The sequence below is a fragment of the Dermochelys coriacea genome, chromosome 4, assembly GCF_009764565.3.
Source record: "Dermochelys coriacea isolate rDerCor1 chromosome 4, rDerCor1.pri.v4, whole genome shotgun sequence".
NCBI classification, from domain to species: Eukaryota; Metazoa; Chordata; order Testudines; family Dermochelyidae; genus Dermochelys; species Dermochelys coriacea.
The window spans coordinates 11,963,830-11,983,303 of NC_050071.1; the positions used below are offsets into that span (position 1 = coordinate 11,963,830).

Consider the following 19,474-nt stretch of genomic DNA (forward strand, 5'->3'; position numbering starts at 1 on the left):
GTGGGGCTTGCAGCTGTACAGGACGTGGGGCAGGGTCTCGCTGGAGTAGCCACACTTCCTGCAACTCTTGTCTCAGTTCCCGTGGTGGACGGCTCCGTTGAGCGGGATGCAGTTGAGCCGGGCGTGGTGGATGAACTGCCAGTCGGTGAAACGGGTGAAGCTGCCCCCAGCGAGGAAGTGGTTGCTGACGTCCCACTTGCTGGTAAGTTCGAAGACTTTACCCTGGTCTGGTTTATGCTTCAGGGTTTCCATGTACAACGAGTGGATGGCTGCCTTCAGGGTCCTCTCCAGCATGCCCCTGGCACTCGGGGTGACGATGGTGTTGTCGTCGGACCTGATCTGTGGCACCAGGACTCCCAGCTCCTGGCGCTCCTCGCACGATTCCCAGCAGCAGCCGATGCACTTCCCCGGGCGACGCGTGGCATTGCGAGCGCGGGACCACAGCGAAGCGATGTCGCCACCGTCCTGTCCAATTTCGCCATCCAGAGAACCACTCAGGAATCTGGCGGTGTCTTGGTTGGAGGGGGCTCTGCCGATCCGCTTCTTTGTTGCGTCATGGAGGGCGTTTGCTGCGATGTTCCTTATCATGGTGTCGGGACACGTCAGCAGGCGGAAGGCGTGGGTGATCACCGCAATGTCACACAGGTCACCCATGCGGGGGACATTGGCACCGCCATGCCTGTGGGCGATATAGACCAGCTCGTTGCTGGCTCTCTGGGGAAGGAACAGCCACTTCTTCACCAGCTGCCGGACGTTCTTGTCCGCCATGTTGAGGGGTCCCTTCGCCATGGCAGATCTCCTTAGGACACTTCTCTTTTTGCTGGGACCCTCTTTGAAAATATTTCAGGCTGTCACGACTTCCCCAAAAAAGGGATAGCAAATTACTGTATATACCCACAGGTGCATGCTCATGCTCTTGCCACCCTTACACCTGCACTGCCGCTTGTGGTGGTGCTGCCTTCAGAGCAGGGTGGCCAGAGAGGCAGCAGCTGCTGGCCGGGTGCCCAGCTCTGAAGGCAGCACCGCCGTATGGTCCTGCCACCCTTACCTCTGTGCTGCTGCTGCTTACGGCGCTGCCTTCAGAACTGAGCAGCCCAAGAGCAATGGCTGCTGTACCCTCCCCCCCCCCACACCGCCAGCTCCTCTTTCCCGGAGTGACATTGTTGTGATCTCACAACCCCCCTACAATAGGCTGGCAACACCCTTTTGGGTCAGGACCCCCAGTTTGAGAAACTCTGCTATATTAGCTAGGAAAGATTTTTCCTATCACTGTCAGGCGTGTGTGCAGAACATAACTGATCAGATGTTTTGGGGAGTAGCTTTCCAAATTGTCTTCCCTTGGCTGCTATATAAAAAATGAAAATCTAAACGAAAATCCATCTCTTACTTTTGAACACTGGGATGTCATGTATTACACTGGAGACAGTGGATGGCCTTCATGAAATACATGAATATAGTGGTTCTGAAACTCTTTTCCATTGTCCAGAGCTCTTCCTGATGGTGTGCAGAAAGATAACCAAATCATGGACATCATCAGAGTGTTGGGATGGGAATGTCCGTAAGATCATCTTCTGAAGTGGCCCACAGAAGGAATGGTTGTAAAAGCACTGTGCTACTAGCACACAATGAATCCTACTTCTGATTGTGTTTCCTCTTAGTGAGAAGTTAATGTAGCCACCTTATTGACAAAGCATGCTGTAATATTTAAATAAATACAGTAAAATCTTGCTGCACTACAAACAAATATTTAATAGGATGAGCACAAATTCAGTGTGTCTCACAGATAAAATTATTTTCTTGCAGTCCCTGGCTCACAAAATGCCATTTTCTTGGCAGGCAAATCCAGAGGTTTTCTTCATTATTTTTTTCATGTTTTTCTGAAAGCAAAATGAAATGAATTGAGATCAGCACTTATGCACTCATCCAAGCTGATAACACCCAGACTTGCTTTAAAGGAAAATAGTTCTTGATAAGAATGGGGTTATGTCAGCACTTAGTGTTTTGAAAACTGAAAGAAGAACTCCAAAATGACTGATAACCCTCAGCTATATATTGCTTTGAACAATGAGTGTTTCAGAGCTAGGCTTTCTCCCATTGAAGTCATAGGGTCCCTTATTTGGTAAAGGTTGTGTCAGCCAGACTGACAAAGGGAAATAGGTAACATGAACCAGTATTAGCTCACTTCAGTGATACTTCTGGGGCAATGAGATACTACTCAGGATAGGTAAGAGGGCAGAATCTGGACCCAAAAGGGAATGGATGACAAGTCGCTTGGATATTAAAAAGTTCTTTGTTTTTGGTTTGTTTTTATGTTTATAAGGTCGATTTTAGGAAATGAATTTCTACCAATATAGATATGCTAATCCCCACCATTAAAACTACCTTCATTTGTGTTGGAACAGAACAGGAATACATAAGGTTAGTGTAGCATCAGAGAAAGCAATCTAGGACCCAGTTCTGCAATGCACAGACTAATGTGCCTGTAATTTTATTCATTAAGCTAGTAACTAAGATAGAGGTGTAAGTGTTTGCAGAACTAGGTCCAGCACCAAGTTGCTGGAATGGGCTCTTTAAATCATAAGAAGTCACCCGAATCAGATTTGGGGATATCTGAAAATTAATAGAAAGCCCTGATTCGTAAGACCCCTACTTTTCTTTCTATTGTTTGGTGAATGTAGTTAATATTTTTCAGCCAGCACAGCCGTGGAGAAAAATCTTGCGTATCTATATCATGGCTTTGGAGAACCTGGTAGCCAATTCCAAGTTGCAGGTGATGATACAGGGCAACTCATCACAACATTTGTAAAGGCTAGAAATCTCATAAACTGTCCTAGGGTGAATCCAGCTCCCCTCTTAATAAGCTTGAATCAATTCACAGGACACTTTTGGAATGATGGCAGTCGATTAAGTGGAGGGGAAACATTTCTGTAAAGAACAGTCTTCGCTGGGCCAGCCCAGACCCTATTTTCTGCTCACAGCTAATGCACCGGGTTGGGTTGTTAAATCCATGAGGAAGCCAACCCTGGGATTTGGGTTTGTTTTTGCTGGAAGCAAGTCCCATTTTCCTTTTAGCCCCCGGACAGCTCACTGAATCGATACAGCCCCTGCGACAACAGGCAGCGCCCAGATTAGAGCACCCGGAACACCCCCAGGCCAGGTACCTGCTCAGGATCTTGGTGACGATCAGCTTGACCCAGGGCGCGGTGGGCTCCAGACAGATTTTCTTGCCTTGCTTCGTGGTGGCGCTGCGGGGAGGCAGAGGGGAGAGCGGGGTGAGCGCGGGGCTGGCGGCGAGGGGGGCACGGGCTGGGAGGGGGCCCAGGGCCCGGACACTTACATGACTTCTGGCACCCCGCAGTGGGGCCCCTCGGGGATCAGCTCCACGTGGGCGATGCGCTTCGGGAAGATCACCTCGGACACGGTCTGCACGCACCGGCACCGCAGCTCGCCGGCCATGGGGGCCCCTGTCAGGGGAGGGGGAGAAAGACTCAGCTCCTGCCGCCGGCCAGATACTCTGCAGGGGGGCGGCCCGGGGACACCCCTCGCCCCACACCCTGGGTCCCATCCATCCCCCGGGCACCCCTCGCATCCGGCCGGCTCCCGGACACCTGGGTCCCATCTGTCCTTCCAAGCCCCAGTGGGAAGCGAGACTCCCGCACCCCGCATCCCAAGGCCAGCCCGGCGCAGCGAGCCCCGTACCCCGGCAGAGCGCGGCGCAGGCCGCCAGCAGCAGCAGCGGCAGCAGCAGGGGGCCGCCGAGGGCGAAGGTCCGGGAGCGGCTCATGGGGCGGGCGGGCGGGCGGCGGAGGCTGGTGCTGGGCGCTGGGCGCTGGGCGCTGGGCTCGGCTCAGCTCTGAGCCACCGCAGCGCCCCGCGGTCGCTTTTATGCACCCGGAGCCCGCGGGGGGATTCCTGGGAACCCCATCCCCGGTGCGGGGCTCGCTCACCCGCGGACGGGGGCGGGGGGGCGGAGAGTTCCCGTTCCCCATCCCGGGGCTCACCTGGGCCGCGGATGGGTCAGGTGCGGTTCGTCTCAGAGTCAGGCTGTGAGTGTGTGAGAGACAAATTACACCCTGCCCTGGGGCTAACCCGCCGCGGTCCTTCCCAGGTGGAGTCCTGCTGCCCTGGGGGGGGGGGGGTCCACCGGCCCAGCGTGCTGAGAAGCAGCCAGGTCACCATGAGTAGGACTGAGTCGTGTTCTCTGGGCACCCGGCGCCCCAGGACTGTCTGGGGCTCCCCCGGGGGAAATAACATGAATGAGCATTTCCAAGGTTCCGATTTACAAGTAAAGGTAACGCTAAGGTTCCTAGCTGGATAGCCAATACATAGCTAGTTAATATTCATGCATATTTATTATGATTAATAATCCTTTAATACAGAACCAGTGCAATGGCTAGCCACCAGCTCTGAGCTCCCAGCTCATTCTGTCCATTTATGAAGCCATGGGTTCCCATCTCTGAATTCCCCTCTACCCCTGCTCTCCAATCACTAAATCACATGTAAAGATTAATAACATGCAAAATGGTCAGAACAGATGAACTCCCGTGATGTAGTGGTCCTAAGCAGGGCCCAATTAGAGAGATTGGAGACGGCTGGGCTAATGTTTTTTGGAGATCCCCTTTCATGTGAACAGGCTATTAACAAAAGCAAAAGAGTAACTAGTTTATGAAAATCAAGCTCATGTCTGTTACTGACTAAACCGGAAATTGAACACAGGGAACAGAGTGTATACTGGCTGGAGAAACATACAAAGGAAAACCATGAAGAGTCCTGAAATGCTGCACGTTTAAACTGGCACCTTGCAAACTTTAATTCTGTTGTTATTTGCTCAAACAACAGTGTACAAAGGAAATCACATTGGACTAACTGAACAGCGAGAGCATGAAGCTTTTTCTACCATACTTGACCAAAGACTGGTTTTCACGGAGGCAAACTTCGAGAACAATTCTCTGCTTCGCAGCTGTCAACGGGTATGGCCAAATACCGTCTCATCTCAATGACAACATTCAGGAGGACATTACTCTAAGCTTTGTCATGCAAAAATGCGATGACTACAGTTGCACTCTTATCCTGCATGTCACAATATCTTAATAGTGTTGAAAATGGATACATTGTAGCCAAAAGCTCGGGTTCTAGATCATCCCCAGGAGCACAGAACAACTCCTGGGTGCATGTCTTCATCTTCTCTTCCCTTCGTACTTGATCCAGAGACATAAGGAAGCAAGACCTTGTGGCTAGTTCAGCATAACATCGATGTATTCGTTTTAGTTCCGAACTTAGCTTGTCAAGGTTAAATAACATAGAACCACTCAACCTCACATTTCCTTCGTCCTCGAAGGAAGTCACCTTTGCCATTGGGAAGATTTTGCTTTCCAGTATGTTTGTGTTCTTCAGGTAGGATTCATCGGTTAAGGCTGTGTGGAGTGGCTCACAATCATGAGTGCCTGCCTCAGGGCAGATCGTCACAATCAGGGCAAACTCCCCAAACTGGTGGTATGTTCTATAATTAGATTCCCCAACCCAGTAACAAATGTGAACTCCCAAAGTACCACAGCAGTCTTATAATGGAGTTGCAGACAGTCTATCTTGCCACCCAGGCAAGCTGGACTATGTGACAAATGGTCATTTACACCCAAAATCACCACGAATTCTGGTTACACCCAGTCCCAAGAGACCAGTCACTAGTCCAGGGCAAGTTGCATCCTAGATGTCACACCAAACACAATACTGGTAGCCAGTTCTGTAGTAAGCCAACTAAAGGCTGATTAGCTAAGAAAAAGGAATGAGAGTTATTGAGAGGTTAAAGCAGATAAAAATATATGTACAGGTGAATCACAGTCTATAATTTCAGAAGGTGGCAGAGATGTAGTGATCTGCAAGTTTCCCAAAAGTATTTTATGGCTAACCAGAGTAACTTTGAGGATGATTGTCTTCTCATTCCATTATTCTGCCCTGTAAGAATCCAAACAGTCCAGAGATAAAGAATTTTTCCTTGTGTCCATATTTATAGCTTCTCACAGAACCCAAGCTGACAGCAACAGTTTCCACACAGGTCTCTTCTTCATGGCAGAGGATGGGAGGGAAGGAATGCACTTCAAAGTCTTCGATCTCACACACAATAACCATTTGCTTTCCATGCATAGGATTTAGCACTTTTCTGTTCAAGTTCTTCATTTGTATTACACAAGGCTTCTTTCTCATTTGATGGGTTACTTAGTTGCAGGGGTATATACAATAAAAGTGTTTGCTTTTACATTATAAAAGGGTACAGATAATTGAAAGCTATGCATGCAACATCTTACCAGTTTTTCGTGACGTTTAAACACTAAATGCATTCTTATACATTTTATCATCCACTTTGAATCATAGTGAGCTGGTCCAGCTTCTAGCTGTGAATTTGTCAGTTTTTAGCTGATGCCTGTAGTCTTGTACAGAGTGGCACCAGCATTAGATCATCAACATCACTTCCCAGTTGTTTTGCTTACTCCTCAAAATCGTCCAACGGAGACTGAGAGCTCGCGACAAACTCTTACAAGGAAGTCTTCTTTCAAACAATGTTGAATGTCCTCATAGTTCACTACAATTGTTTTACAAGATTCAGTGTGACAGGACCCTCTCATATCTGACAGGACAAGGAGAGTTTCTTGTTCGCTCTTGGTAAGATTGTTGCACAAAATTTCCATCACCTGGGTGATGCTGCAAGAAAACCATATAGTTTCTGAACAAAACTGAAAAAGTTTATGGCTTCCATGCAAGAATCAATGCTGTAAGTTCCAACTAAGTTCAGAGAATGAGTTGTACATGGCACACACAGAGGTAGTGTGTTTAGTCTTTTGTTCTGAGCTTCAAGACCTTCATACTTTCTAGACATGTTACTTGCATTATTGTATGACTGACCTCTGCAGTTTTCAATACCAGTGTTGTTTGCATCCGATAAAGACTTCATGGCCTGGAAGAGTGACTTGCCTGTGTGGCTTTCAGTTGGTAGAAACCTAACTCATTCATGGTACCAGGTAAGCAGTATCATAAAACGACAGAAAATTGATCAATATCAGTGACATCAGAAGTTCAGTCTACTATCAAAAAATAAAAGGAGTACTTGTGGCACCTTAGAGACTAACAAATTTATTAGAGCATAAGCTTTCGTGAGCTACAGCTCATCCGATGAAGTGAGCTGTAGCTCACGAAAGCTTATGCTCTAATAAATTTGTTAGTCTCTAAGGTGCCACAAGTACTCCTTTTCTTTTTGCGAATACAGACTAACACGGCTGCTACTCTGAAACCTATCAAAAAATAGTATTTCACCTGTTTGACTTTAGTTACAATGAATTCTAAACATTTATATCTCATTAGCTCAAAGAACTCATGTGATAAATGAAGGGGGTGGGGGATAACTCCCTTTGATGGACACCCAGACAGCCAGTTAGTTGTAAAATCCCTCTTGATAACTGTTCTCTACTTGCTTTCCCAGTAAAGGGTTAAAAAGTCCCTCAGGTAAAGAAAAGAAGGTGGGCACCTGACCAAAAGAGCCAATGGGAAGGTAGAACTTTTTAAAAATTGGGAAAGAAACTTTACCTTTGTCTGTTGTTCTCTCTGGGCTGCAGGGACATGGAGCAGCAATGCTATAAGCAGGAATGCTGTGTAAGGTTTGAACCAGGTATGAAAAATTATTTTCCATATCTAGAAGGAATCATTGGGATAGGGAATGTTTAGGTAGATGCGATCAGGTTTATTTCGGCTTGTGGAATTCCTCTGTGCTAACCCCAGATGTTTTTGTTTGCTTGTAACCTTTAAGCTGAACCCCCAAGAAAGCTAGTTTGGGTGCTTAATTTTTGGAATTGCTCTTTTAAAATCTAACAAAAGCCTAAATTCCAGATATATTTTCTTCCTTTTTGTTTTTAATAAAATTTACCTTTTTTTAAGAATAGGATTGGATTTTGGTGTCCTAAGAAGTTTGTGCATATGCTGTTTGATTAGCTGGTGGCAACAGCTAATTTTCTTTGTTTTCTTTCTCAGCTCTTCCCCGGGGGGGAGGGGTGAAAGGGCTTGAGGGTACCCCACAGGAAGGAATTCCCAAGTGCTCCTTCCTGGCTCCAAGGGGGCTTTTTGCATTTGGATGGTGGCAGCATTTACCAAGCCAAGGTCAGAGAGAAGATGTAACCTTGGGAGTTTAATACAAGCCTGGAGTGGCAGTTATTAATTTTTCAAAAAAAAAATTTGCGTCTGAAGAAATGGGTTTTTTACCCATGAAAGCTTATGCCCAAATTAATCTGTTAGTTTTTAAGGTGCCACCGGACTCCTTGTTGGTTTTGTGGATACAGACTAACATGGCTACCCCCTGATAATTAATTTTTTAAAATCCTTGCCGGTCTCCACCTTCTGCACTCGAAGTGCCAGAGTTGGGATTCAGCCCTGATACCTCATCACAGATTATTTCTGACAAGTAGGATGGGTGATCTTTCCCTTTGTTTCCATAGCATTTAATATGCTTACTTAGAAAAAGAAAAAGACTGAGAAAAGGGTCAAATTCAGCTATAGCTTCAAGAATACCTAGATCATTTCCATTCTGAGGAAAGCTGATAACGTCCTCCCTTCCTCTAAATGCTAAACTATGTTCAGCAAGAAGCTTAACAACTGTCACAATATGCCATAAAATTTTCTTCTAACCATTTTGCTTTAGAAGCAGCTGTGTCCTTGCCCTATCCATGTGGTTCTTGCCTTGCGAATGTGCTAGCCATGCTGCCATTGCATTGCAATATTCCACACTGTTTTCATGAGAACAAATCCTCTCCACTACTTTTTTCCTATTGATAAAGCCTGGGCTGTGACGGCGCTAAGATTGCTAGGCAATGAGAAGAGTTTTTACATAAAACAGATTTCTGCTCTTGTGGGTCTAGAATATAGCAACCGATGCCTCAGATAACATTCTCTGTTTGGTAGTTTTTGTTTGAAAAGAGGGGAGAGAGATTGTTTCTGATGTTTGTACTGCAGCTCGGAAGTTATAAGTTTGTTGTTACAACTCTGAAAATAGAGTAAACCTTTCTCAATTCCCTGAGTATGAAACTCCTCCTCAAAGAAGGCCATTTAGACAGGCCTTGTTTGATGTTAATGGCAACTCTATCCTCTTTCTCACTGTTATTCTTTCCACCTTCTGTTTGGTCAAGTGGTAGGAAAAATGGGTCATCCCTTTCCGCATCGCTTTTGCCCTGGATTTCAGGAATGCTTGTCTTGTCTTCTGCCATCTCCTAAGGGAACAAGTTCATATCCATATCTTCACTTTAATGATTGTTTTCCAAGAAAGATGGTCTGTCATCTTTGGAAGATGATTCTGAAGCAGTACCAGCAGAGAAAGTTAATAAGTGTGGGAAACGGGCTTACAATTTTCTCTCTTTCTAATGTAGCTTTCCTTTTGGATCCTCTGATTGGAAATTATCAACCAGATATCTCACTAGAGTGAGGTGAAAACAATACCATGTGCAGTGCTGTAATTAGCAGCCCGCGACGAGTGACTAGCATCACCAGTTCGCACCCCCATCAGCAGCAAATGAAAGTCTGAAAGAAATTGATTAAACTTCAACTGTGAAAGCTTAAGAAGCTGGAACAAAATCAGTGTTGGCAGGGGGCATGAATGATTGCTTTGCTCTTTTCTTTTTAGTGTTAGGAGGAATATAATCAAAATCTCCCTTGTTTATAGCATATATGTCAAGGATTAGAGGCCCCCCGGGAAAGCAGAAGCCTGTGGTTGTAGTACCCTCAGTTTCACCCCCCTCTTAATCCAGCACTGCTCCTAACTCTTTGGGAAGATAGCCCTAAGGGTCATCTGCTAACCTGTGGATTTTATTCCACCCTTTTGCTGAAAGGAAGTGGAAGTTGGCAGATAAAGACAATCTTTTCTCTGCTGTAGGAGTTCCTGTAATATTTGCTGTACATCCTAGTGCACAGGTGACTAGGAAAATCAGTGAGGAAATATGGCTCAGGTTGAGAGATGATGTGCAAGGCAGTGTGAAGGAGTCTAAGGAGGCCTGATATTACAAACCCAAACTTCCAGTGAAACCTGTCAAGCTGTCTAGAGTGGCTCATCACCATGTGTGCCAAAACCTCAGGGCAGGATTTTCAAGAAATAGGGCATGAACCCCAAACTAATTGTGAGGTCTAGACCTAGATTTCACCAACCACATAACAAGTGTGAATTCCTCAAGCACTGTAACAGCCTTAACAGAGAATCACATACACTCCCCTTATGTACGCTGATCCATCTCACCACCCAGGCAAACTTGTCTTTGCGACAGATGGTCCCTTACACCAAAAGTCACAACAATAATCAGGTTACTCTGAGTCCCAAAGGACCAGTCACTTACCTCAGGGTAACTGTACCTTAGATCTCTCACCAAAGACAAAGCCTGTAGCCAATATTATAATAAACGAACACAAGGTTTATTAACTAAGAAAAGAAATGAGAGTTCCTTACAAGGTTGAAGCAGGTAAACATACACAAATGAGTAGAGTCTTAGGTTTCAAAAAAGTAATAGACAGTGCTGTAATATGAAAGCTCTATATGTCCTTTAGGGTTAATCCAAGCTAAAAAGCTGGGCACCCCTTGCTTATGCTTAGAAATCTTTTCCCCTCAAGGTTCAAGCAGCATAGGGATAAAATTCCTTCTGGTTGGGGATCTTTACCCCCTTCGCACAGAGCTCCAGCTGTGATAGGATGAGCATCCGTGCATGTCCCCTCTTCAACAAAGTCCTTTGTCCACTGATGTTCCACAGTGGTTGGTCTGGTGTCTACAGGCCTCCTTTCATTGGTCAGGAGATGACGCCTTCTGTTGTAAACTAGTATTTCACACTTGGTAATGATTCTTTCCTGACTGTGGATTATCCAGTTTTATAGCAAACATTTTCATAGTTATAGAGCAAACACTTACATATTACCTTGTAAGATGGGATACAGCTATTATAAGCGAGACTAAAGCATGCAGCAACTTGCCAGCATTTCATAAAGTCAAAACACTAAACACGTTCTTATGAACTTAACATCTATTTAACAATGCTAACACACAGGTAAGCCAGACTGGTTTCCAGCTTTGCATTTGTCAGTGTTCAGAGAGTCCTAGGGGCCATGGCATAAGCTGACACTTGGTCTGTGTCACAAAACCAATGCAACTTTTGCCTACCCAAGAAATGATCCAAGAGAGAGTACCTTGGTGTATTGTTTTCCAAATGGTGGGTTGGTTGCAGGAAGGTTGTATACGGGTCACCACCAGGACTCTAAGCAAACATACACTTCTTCCAGCATGATGGGGGGAGGGGCTGGAGAGTAAGCCCACCCCACACACTCATCCCACAATGGCAGGTCCTGTCCCATCAGGGTGGGCCTAGCTCCCTGCTCTGGGTATTGCAGCCTGGTGCACAGGATTGCAGCACCACTCAGGTTGCCCCAAATGGTGCTGGACCTTGTGCACCAGGTCACAATGCCGGAGTGGAGAGTGGGCCCAGCTTCACAGAACAGGAGCTATGGCAGTGGGTTGAGCTTGCTCTCCAAAGCCCCTTACCCGCTCTGCACTGGGCTAGGATTAGCACTGTGGTGCTGGGGTGAAGGGTGCTGCTGCGGATGGTCATTACTGGGTGGGGTGAGGAGGAGAAAGTGGCAGTGAAGGAGGTAGTTGAAAAAAAAGACAAAACGCAGTTGATGGGTCACCCTAGTAAAAGCTTTGGACACCAATGACTTAGTGGATCATACCCCTTCTTCCTGCCTTCAGTGTAAGTTGCACTCATTTCAATTTATACTCACTTAAGCTCCAGTCCTACAAGCCGCTCTGGGCAGGCAAAGCACCGCCTGAACCCTAGAGATTAAAACTTCTCGATGGAACAATTTTCCATTGGAAAATGCAGTTTTGATGAACTCAGAAGGAGGCATAAGAAAGTGCTGATTTCAATTACATTTTCTACGGAACATTTCTAAGCGATTCTCTTTCACATTCTTGTTTCACGTTGATAATGCCAAATAATTCCTCCGGGGAGGGAAACAAATTTTGAAATGTTGGAATTTCCCAGGAGACGGATATTCCATTTTCCACTCAGCCCTACCCCCAGCAAGAAGTCAATGGGGCCTATGCAGTCTACTGCAGGATCAGGGCCTATGCCTCCTTATCTCCACTTACCAACAATCTGCAGTTTATAGCCCTTTCACCTTAGAATTAGGACCTGTGTATTGACAGTTGTACCAGGTGTTTCCTTAGCTTATGAAATGATGATAGTTGTTCAGGAATTTTAAGTTAGCCGTCACTTTTCTGTCTATTGATTTTTATTTCCTCTATATGGTATGATGGAATGGCATTGCTACGCTGCAGTATGTAAGTATTTGCCTTATTTGTATGAGCTGACCCAAAACTAGGTACGTACATTCTGCTTACAATAGAATAGTCCAAACTTGCGAAGGAGAGATGCATTGATGAATTCCTGATACAATGACTATTTTCCCCTATAAATGAGGCCTGTTTCACTGACCCTCTTCGCCTATAAATCAATCAAGCCCGTTCAAAACACCAAACCTTCAGTTTCCTTTTGAGAAGAGGTTTCAGAATAGCAGCTGTGTTAGTCTGTATTCGCAAAAAAGAAAAGGAGTACTTGTGGCACCGTAGAGACTAACAAATTTATTTGAGCATAAACTTTCGTGAGCTACAGCTCACTTCATTGGGTGCATGAGAAGAGTTTTCTTACCCTTCTACGTATGTTTTCAGAGGCCATGTTTGCCTCGCAGGGGAGAAACGTACACACTTGTGTGGTTTTAGTGTGTTCTGTACTCAAAAGAATGTAGGAAATCTATTTATAATCAGCAGGATGAATGAACTGTATTTTAAGTCCAAGGACTGCCAAAATAGAAAGCTAAAGGAGATGTTAAAACAGGGAAGGTGATTTTTAATACCTCATGGAATTGTGCTACACAATCCTTCCCCACCAAGAAGAATTTTCTTTAAAAATGAACAGAAAACAAATCCAAAGTACTCAGAATGTATGAGATTTAGCAGGTCTTTCAATCCTGGTGAATCACTGAAAATTTGAACTGTAGTACTGGCACAGCTTGATTTTCCACAGGAATTTCCAACACTTCCTAAGTGTTCATGTGGTTCATATGACTCTGGCCACACTCCCCCCCAAAAAAACCCCTTGTGGTGAATTCTTCACTTCAGGAAAACATCAATCATGCAAGAAAAAGCTTTGCTGCAGACAGGCTGTGATTTTCCTAGCTAACCAGGAAGTAGCTAATGAATATTTTCCCCCCTCTTTTCATTTCTGGCATGTCAATGCTGTCATTCTCTCAAGCAAGTTTTTTTTTTTTCGAAAGCTGGAGGATGATCAACAATAGGGGTTAGACTAGAAATCAGCTTTCATCCTGTATTTCCTTCCTACGGACCATGCAATGCCATCAGCTTTTAAGTAAAATCAACTCCCCGTTGACATAAAATTGAAGACCTATATGGCACAAGGACTCCATGATGTGAGACACAGACCCCTAAAAAAGGATCACCCCCAACCCTCACTTCTAAGACGGCTGAAACGCTTCTGTTAAAGTGCGTGAGCTGAGCTCTGCAGCGTGACTGTTTGCCAGTGGAAACAACAGCAGAGTTATTGCTGCTGCTAAGAGCAAGCACCAGCCCACAGGTTCAATGCGGGAACTAATGGTGCCACAATCCCTAAGGCACCTGTGCTGGCAGGGAAACCAGAAATCACCCAGAAGACAAGTTGCTTCCTATGGACATCCTAGCTCGAAGGGCTGGAATCATTCCTAGCAGATCCTCCGTCTTCATGAGGTTGGCAGCATAAGCTCCTTGCCCACTCTACATGGCTGTTGCTCCCTCTCCTAATTGCACTGGGTTCTCTGCAAGAGGACATTGATGGGGACAGATGGTTTACCTGCCTGCATTTGCACACACACAGTTGCGCAGGCCTAACCTATGTAAGCAAAGTGCCACAATCCGCATGTTTCAGAGTAGCAGCCGTGTTAGTCTGTATTCGCAAAAAAGAAAAGGAGTACTTGTGGCACCTTAGAGACTAACAAATTTATTTGAGCATAAGCTTTCGTGAGCTACAGCTCATGTGCCCAAGGCTAGTTTGGAAGTTCACAAGCTATGGGGGCATATAAGTCTTCACCCAGCCAGTTTCTTAGATTGTCCAGGCTTAATTTCAAAAGTCAGGCCTTGTGGGGTTTTATATGTTTACCTTGTCTCTGTTTTGTCCCCTGCTGCCCCCCCAAAACTGGAATGAGATAGCTAGTATTATTTCCAATGTTTTCATTAGACAAAAAAATTCAATATTGGATTTATATCAGGCAGGAAATGCCAGAATTTTATCTGAGAAAGGGCGGCAGGATCTGGCCCTATATTAAAATGTTACATTGTTTGTTTTATTTAATAATTCCTTCATCAGTGAGTTTTTGTATTATTGATATAAAATCCTTAAAATGCAAGGGGACTGTAGAAATGGCATTGTGTGGTTCTGTGAATCACCTCCAGAAATGGACTCACTTTACAGATGAGAAGATGCCTTTTTGTAACAGCTGTCCCTGAGAACTGAATAGCTAATCTGAAAATCAATCTGGGTTCTTTCCAGTGTTGTTAGATGTTCGGCTGCACGAGTGTGTTCTTTCTGCGTGCTGCACTGGCTCTGGCCAAATAGCCAGTACAGTAGGCTCCGATTGAACTGCCCAATAAGACCACAAGACTTGGTTTAGTAGCGAAGGTGCCTGGGCAGGTTTATTGCCGACGAAGCACGGTGCTAATACCCTGGCTCGATGGCTACAGTTACACTAGCATAGTATGCCCGTGACAATGGACACAGCTCAGTCAGTGGTGGGACTTTCCACTGCCCCCTAGGCTGGGCAAGGACACTTCCTTTGAGATACATCTTTATACACCAATACAAACAAGTTGCGTATTACCCTTGATGTATCAGGGTGCCACCCTCTGACATATTGGGGTGCCACCCATTGCCTTGTACCTGTAGGTTTGATCAAAACATCTTTATTCGTTAGGCTGTCATCCTGGCCTTATCCTTAAAGTGGATCAGAAGGTGGCTGTTCTCTGGGAATGTGTTTATCAGGGTGCTCTGGTATCACCCTTCTGGAATGTGCTTGTGTGAGTGCTTTGTGCCTAGCATTTTTTAGGAATATGTGGTTTTTGCAACATCAGCCCCATGCTTGCCAAATTCTGTGAGCAGGACCTGCCTCTTGCTCACAACTTAACTTTGTTTTATATTGGCAAAGTTTTGACTACTTTAATCCAGGCCTCAGGCCTCATACCAGGCCTCTGATACATGGGTTTATCTTTCAGGCCCTCTTCCTAATACATTCCCCTCACTTTTTGTCTTTTTATGGGGAGGATGTTTACCCATTGTCCCAGAAAAGCATAATGCATGGACTGAAGATGACCCAGTGGGCTAAACACTGTTATGTGGTTAGCTTACTTTACCATTTGTGCTCCGTCTGTTCCTTAGTCTGCACATTTCCTTGTCCGACTGATGGACAGACTTTATTCTTCAATCATATGTTTAGTTTCTTATAGTGGGCCTGGGAATGTTCCTTGATTGAGGAATGTAGTTTTATGATTGAGCCTTGGGGCACTCCCAGATAATTAGTATATGGATAGGGTGCATATATTTGTAGTGTATATGGGTATATATACATATATAGCATGTATGTGTTCATATGACACCATCTTATATTCAAGCATAACAATCCTTTTTTAATCTGATGTTGTAGTTTAGCCCTTGTGTTATTGCCAATAGCAACACACTACAATTTCTATAGTCCCCTTGCATTTTAAGGGTTTTATATCAATAATGGAAAAACTCACCGATGGAGGAATTATTAAATAAAACAAACAATGTAACATTTTAATATAGGGCCTGCAATTACAATTACCATTTGTATTATTATTAGTAGTAGGCTGAGTGTTTTGAAATACTGGGATAGGGGTTGTGATAATGTGTCCCACAGTGCTATGTATAGGAGAAGTAAAACAGAAGTTTGGAGTGGTGACACTACCACTGAGGCCTTTATATATAAATGTTTTGTAATTAGTTACTACACAGTACTGTCCATCCATGTTCTAGTTACCCTTACTGCTGGTTGTTAACCTCTGATCAGCTTTACAGGGCAGGGAACAGGAACGGCTAACTTTTTTGTTTCATGGGTTGCATTGCTCTGTGATATGCCAGTAGCTGACGTAGATCCAGTTGTTTCTTATGAATGCTGTCTCCCACATAACCTACTGAATGGACAGTAACCAATTTTTTGAAATCTTGCTGTGTCAAGCTGCAGCATTGGCACCCAGACACTAAACACGATTGTTTTGAATAACACGTGCCTCAGTTAGGATGCTGTGTCACTAACCCAAATTACGACTGGCACTACCAGAGAATTTATTTACCCAATTTGTAGTTGCTGTGTAACTTAATTTTTTTTTACCAATTTGTTTTTGTCTTGCCGTTATGTTGTTTGCTGCCATTCGTGTGTTGATTTTTACCTGTGTAAAATGGTGGTTAAACAGGCTAACCTGTGGCTAAACAGTTTAGCAATGTTATGCACATGTGTCAATGCACATAGCCCTGCTGCCTAGAGCAAGTTTGCACAGGTGTAACTGAGCGGCACGTCGTAAATAGCGATGATGATGCCAAATGCCAGGCAAATGCCATTCACAGCTGTATTAATAGGATTGTCAGGGGTAAGTCATAGGAGGTGATTGCTCCACAGTATTGGGCACTGGTGAGGCCTTTCTGTGTCCAGTTTTGGGCACCCCAGTTTAAGGAAGATGCAGACATATCAGAGAGAGTCCAGAGGACAGCCACAAAAATGATAAACTGTGACCTATAAGGAAAGGTAGTTAAACTAATTGGACATGTTTAGTCTTGAGAAGAGATGGCTTGGGGGCAGGGGAGGGGGGAATTTGATAACACTCCTCAAAAATGTAAAAGATTATTACAAAGGGGATGGTGATGGGGAACAATTAATTTCCACTGAGGGTGAGAAAAGAAGGAAAAAGCTTAATTTGCAGCAAGGGAGGTTTAGATTGGATATCAGGAAATGCTTAAACTATAAGGATAGACAGATAGTTAAGCACTGGAACAGGTTATCAGGGGAGGTTGTGGAATCCCTGACATTGGAGGTTTTTAAGGACAGGTTAGAGGGTTAGACAAACATCTGACAGGGACAGTCTAGGTATACTTATCCTGCCTCATGGGGGAATGGACTAGCTAGTCTCTTGAGGGCCCTCCCAGCCCTAGATCTCTATGATGCACAAGAAGAACTAGATTCTGCTTCCCTCCCTTTTAGCTGTGTTGCCTCTGCAGGGCTAACATAGTTAAAAACAAACCAACGAACACTAAAAATGTTCCGGCCTCAGTCCTGCAGCTGGGTAGCTGCCGCACCCTCACAAATTGCCCGTGAGCCTTTGTCACTAACATCTTGAGATAGGATTCTGAATAAAGACAGAGCGCAGATCAGTTGCACAAGAAGCTGTCATTTGTACATTGTCACTTTCCAGAGGACAACCGCAATTAAAAAGTTGCCTTTAGACTGCCCTCATGGGTAAGGATTACTATGCTGTGCTTCATGCCTGGTTGACCATTCATGATATCTGAACAGCCGCGGTAATTCCTTAGCTGTTACTGTTTTTGGAATTTCCTCCACAGTCTCCCAGGGTTTAAGGCATGAGGCTGGTGTTTTGGAAACAGAACAGCATGATCGGAAAGACTTTGTAGCCTGCTCAGCACTACAGGGAGGTGCACCACACAGAAACAAGCATCAGTCAGTTCCTTAATCATGCCTCAACTTAGATCAGTGATAAGGAGTGGCAAATCGGAATATGAGCTGGTGACAGAGTGCACAGAAAGCAACTCAATCAGCATTCTGCTCACCGTTTAACCTATTTGGCCCCGGTGCAGGACCTGAACAAGGAGAGGAGTTCCTGGTTACCTGACCAGGTTGGGGCTGGGTAGCTAATGGGCTAATTACCCCATAAATGAGATTGGATAAAAAAGCACTGGAAGACATTGCAAGTGGGGGAAATAAATAGGTTACCAAGGTCTGATAAAAGGAGCTCTCTGTGTGGAGAGACCTTTCCCACCCCAGTCCTTGGGAGAAGGGGTATTTAAGCTGAATGACTCTGTAAATAGCATGGCTGCATGAGTATGTAGAAGGTGGTGAGGCAAAGCACTGTGAATAAACTACACGTGGGTAGCAACAAAAGGAGGGTCTATGAATGGTCTGGATGAGAGCAAAGAAGACGGGAGCAGGGGATGCCCCATAACAGACTTTCATTCTGCAAGTTCTTACTTATGTGAATACACCTTGCAAATGTGAAAGCCCTAGCTGAAATCAATGGGACTATTCGCATGAGTAAAGACTACTTGAGTGAGTAAAGATGGGGTGGTTGAGGGCCCCAAATAGCCATTCTACATCTAGAGAATGTGGGTAAGTAATCTTCATTCAAATGACACAAGGCAAGAAGGGTATTAAATGTCTTTAACTGTGTCTACGTCTATAGATTAGAACATTTGGCACTGTGATCATCACATAACACACTCCTTGTCTCCACCACACGCCACCAATCTTATCGTTGCTATGGCAAGTGTTCCCAGATCCTGGTTCCCAGTCTCATTTTAGACAGGGGCAATATACACTTAGGGCTTATCTTCACTATGGGCTAAATCAGTGCGGCTGCGATCGATGCAGCGGCATCGATTTAGCGAGTCTGGTTAAGACATCCTAAGTTGATGGGAGAGGGTCTCCCATCAACATCATGGTGTAGATACTGCAGTAAGTCAGTGCAGGTTACATTGACATCAGTCGCGTAGTTTACATAACTGAAGCAATGTAACTTACATCAACTTAGCACCATAGTGAAGACAAGCCCTTAGAGCATGAATAAAAATTCTGGGATGAAAATTAAGTCAAGGTCGAAGTGCTTCCAGTGTTTTGGTGGGGGGACAGAGGAAATCACTAGAAAAGAAATCATGACTCTAATTATTCTTGTATTTGCATAAGTGTTAGATGGTGTCTCATTCCATACAGTTAATTTTGTATCCTGAGAGCTTGGTGCAAATGGAGCCAATAGGAGAGGCACTGCAAAGCAGAATATGGCTTGCACTTAGGGCTACTTTCTCTTCTCTTCCCGCTTAAAATCTCTGCAGCACTGTGCAGTATTTGAGACAGAGGCTGCTTGGAAGTGGGTGACTGTAGGAAAGAGAAGTCGGGGAAAGGGGCAGCCCAGCCACGTCACATTTGCTACAACGTTAAGTCTGTACCATTAGGTCTAACCTCAAATTTGTCCATTAGTAAAAATATCTCTTTGACCCCATCAGAGGCGCTCTGAGTATCTGATGATGATGATATCTGATGACAGTGATACAACACACCTTGACTTGGCTCAGTAAGACCAAGTATTCCAATCAGCCTTGATTTTCCACTCCATCCAAATTCT

The 19,474-nt window shown here is 44.9% G+C and overlaps 1 protein-coding gene across 1 annotated transcript; it reads right to left on the reverse strand.

Annotated features, from left to right (window-relative positions):
* Positions 1-1,734: 1,734 nt before the first annotated feature.
* LOC119854904 (growth-regulated alpha protein-like) lies at positions 1,735-3,692 on the reverse strand. Its single transcript, XM_038400123.2, has 3 exons — positions 3,338-3,692; positions 3,162-3,245; positions 1,735-1,877 (listed from the first exon to the last, which is right to left on the reverse strand). Exons 1-3 carry the CDS (start codon positions 3,664-3,666, stop codon positions 1,868-1,870), a joined length of 423 nt encoding a protein of 140 aa, XP_038256051.2. The 5' UTR covers positions 3,667-3,692; the 3' UTR covers positions 1,735-1,867.
* Positions 3,693-19,474: the final 15,782 nt, after the last annotated feature.

Bases quoted from the DNA above. Each gene is read 5' to 3' on its own strand.
- LOC119854904 (XM_038400123.2), bottom strand. From the start codon at position 3,666: ATGCGGGGTGCGGGAGTCTCGCTTCCCACTGGGGCTTGGAAGGACAGA. The intron at 3,246-3,337 runs GTAAGTGTCCGG...GCCTCCCCGCAG, and splicing joins TGCGGGGTGCCAGAAGTCAT to CGCCACCACGAAGCAAGGCA.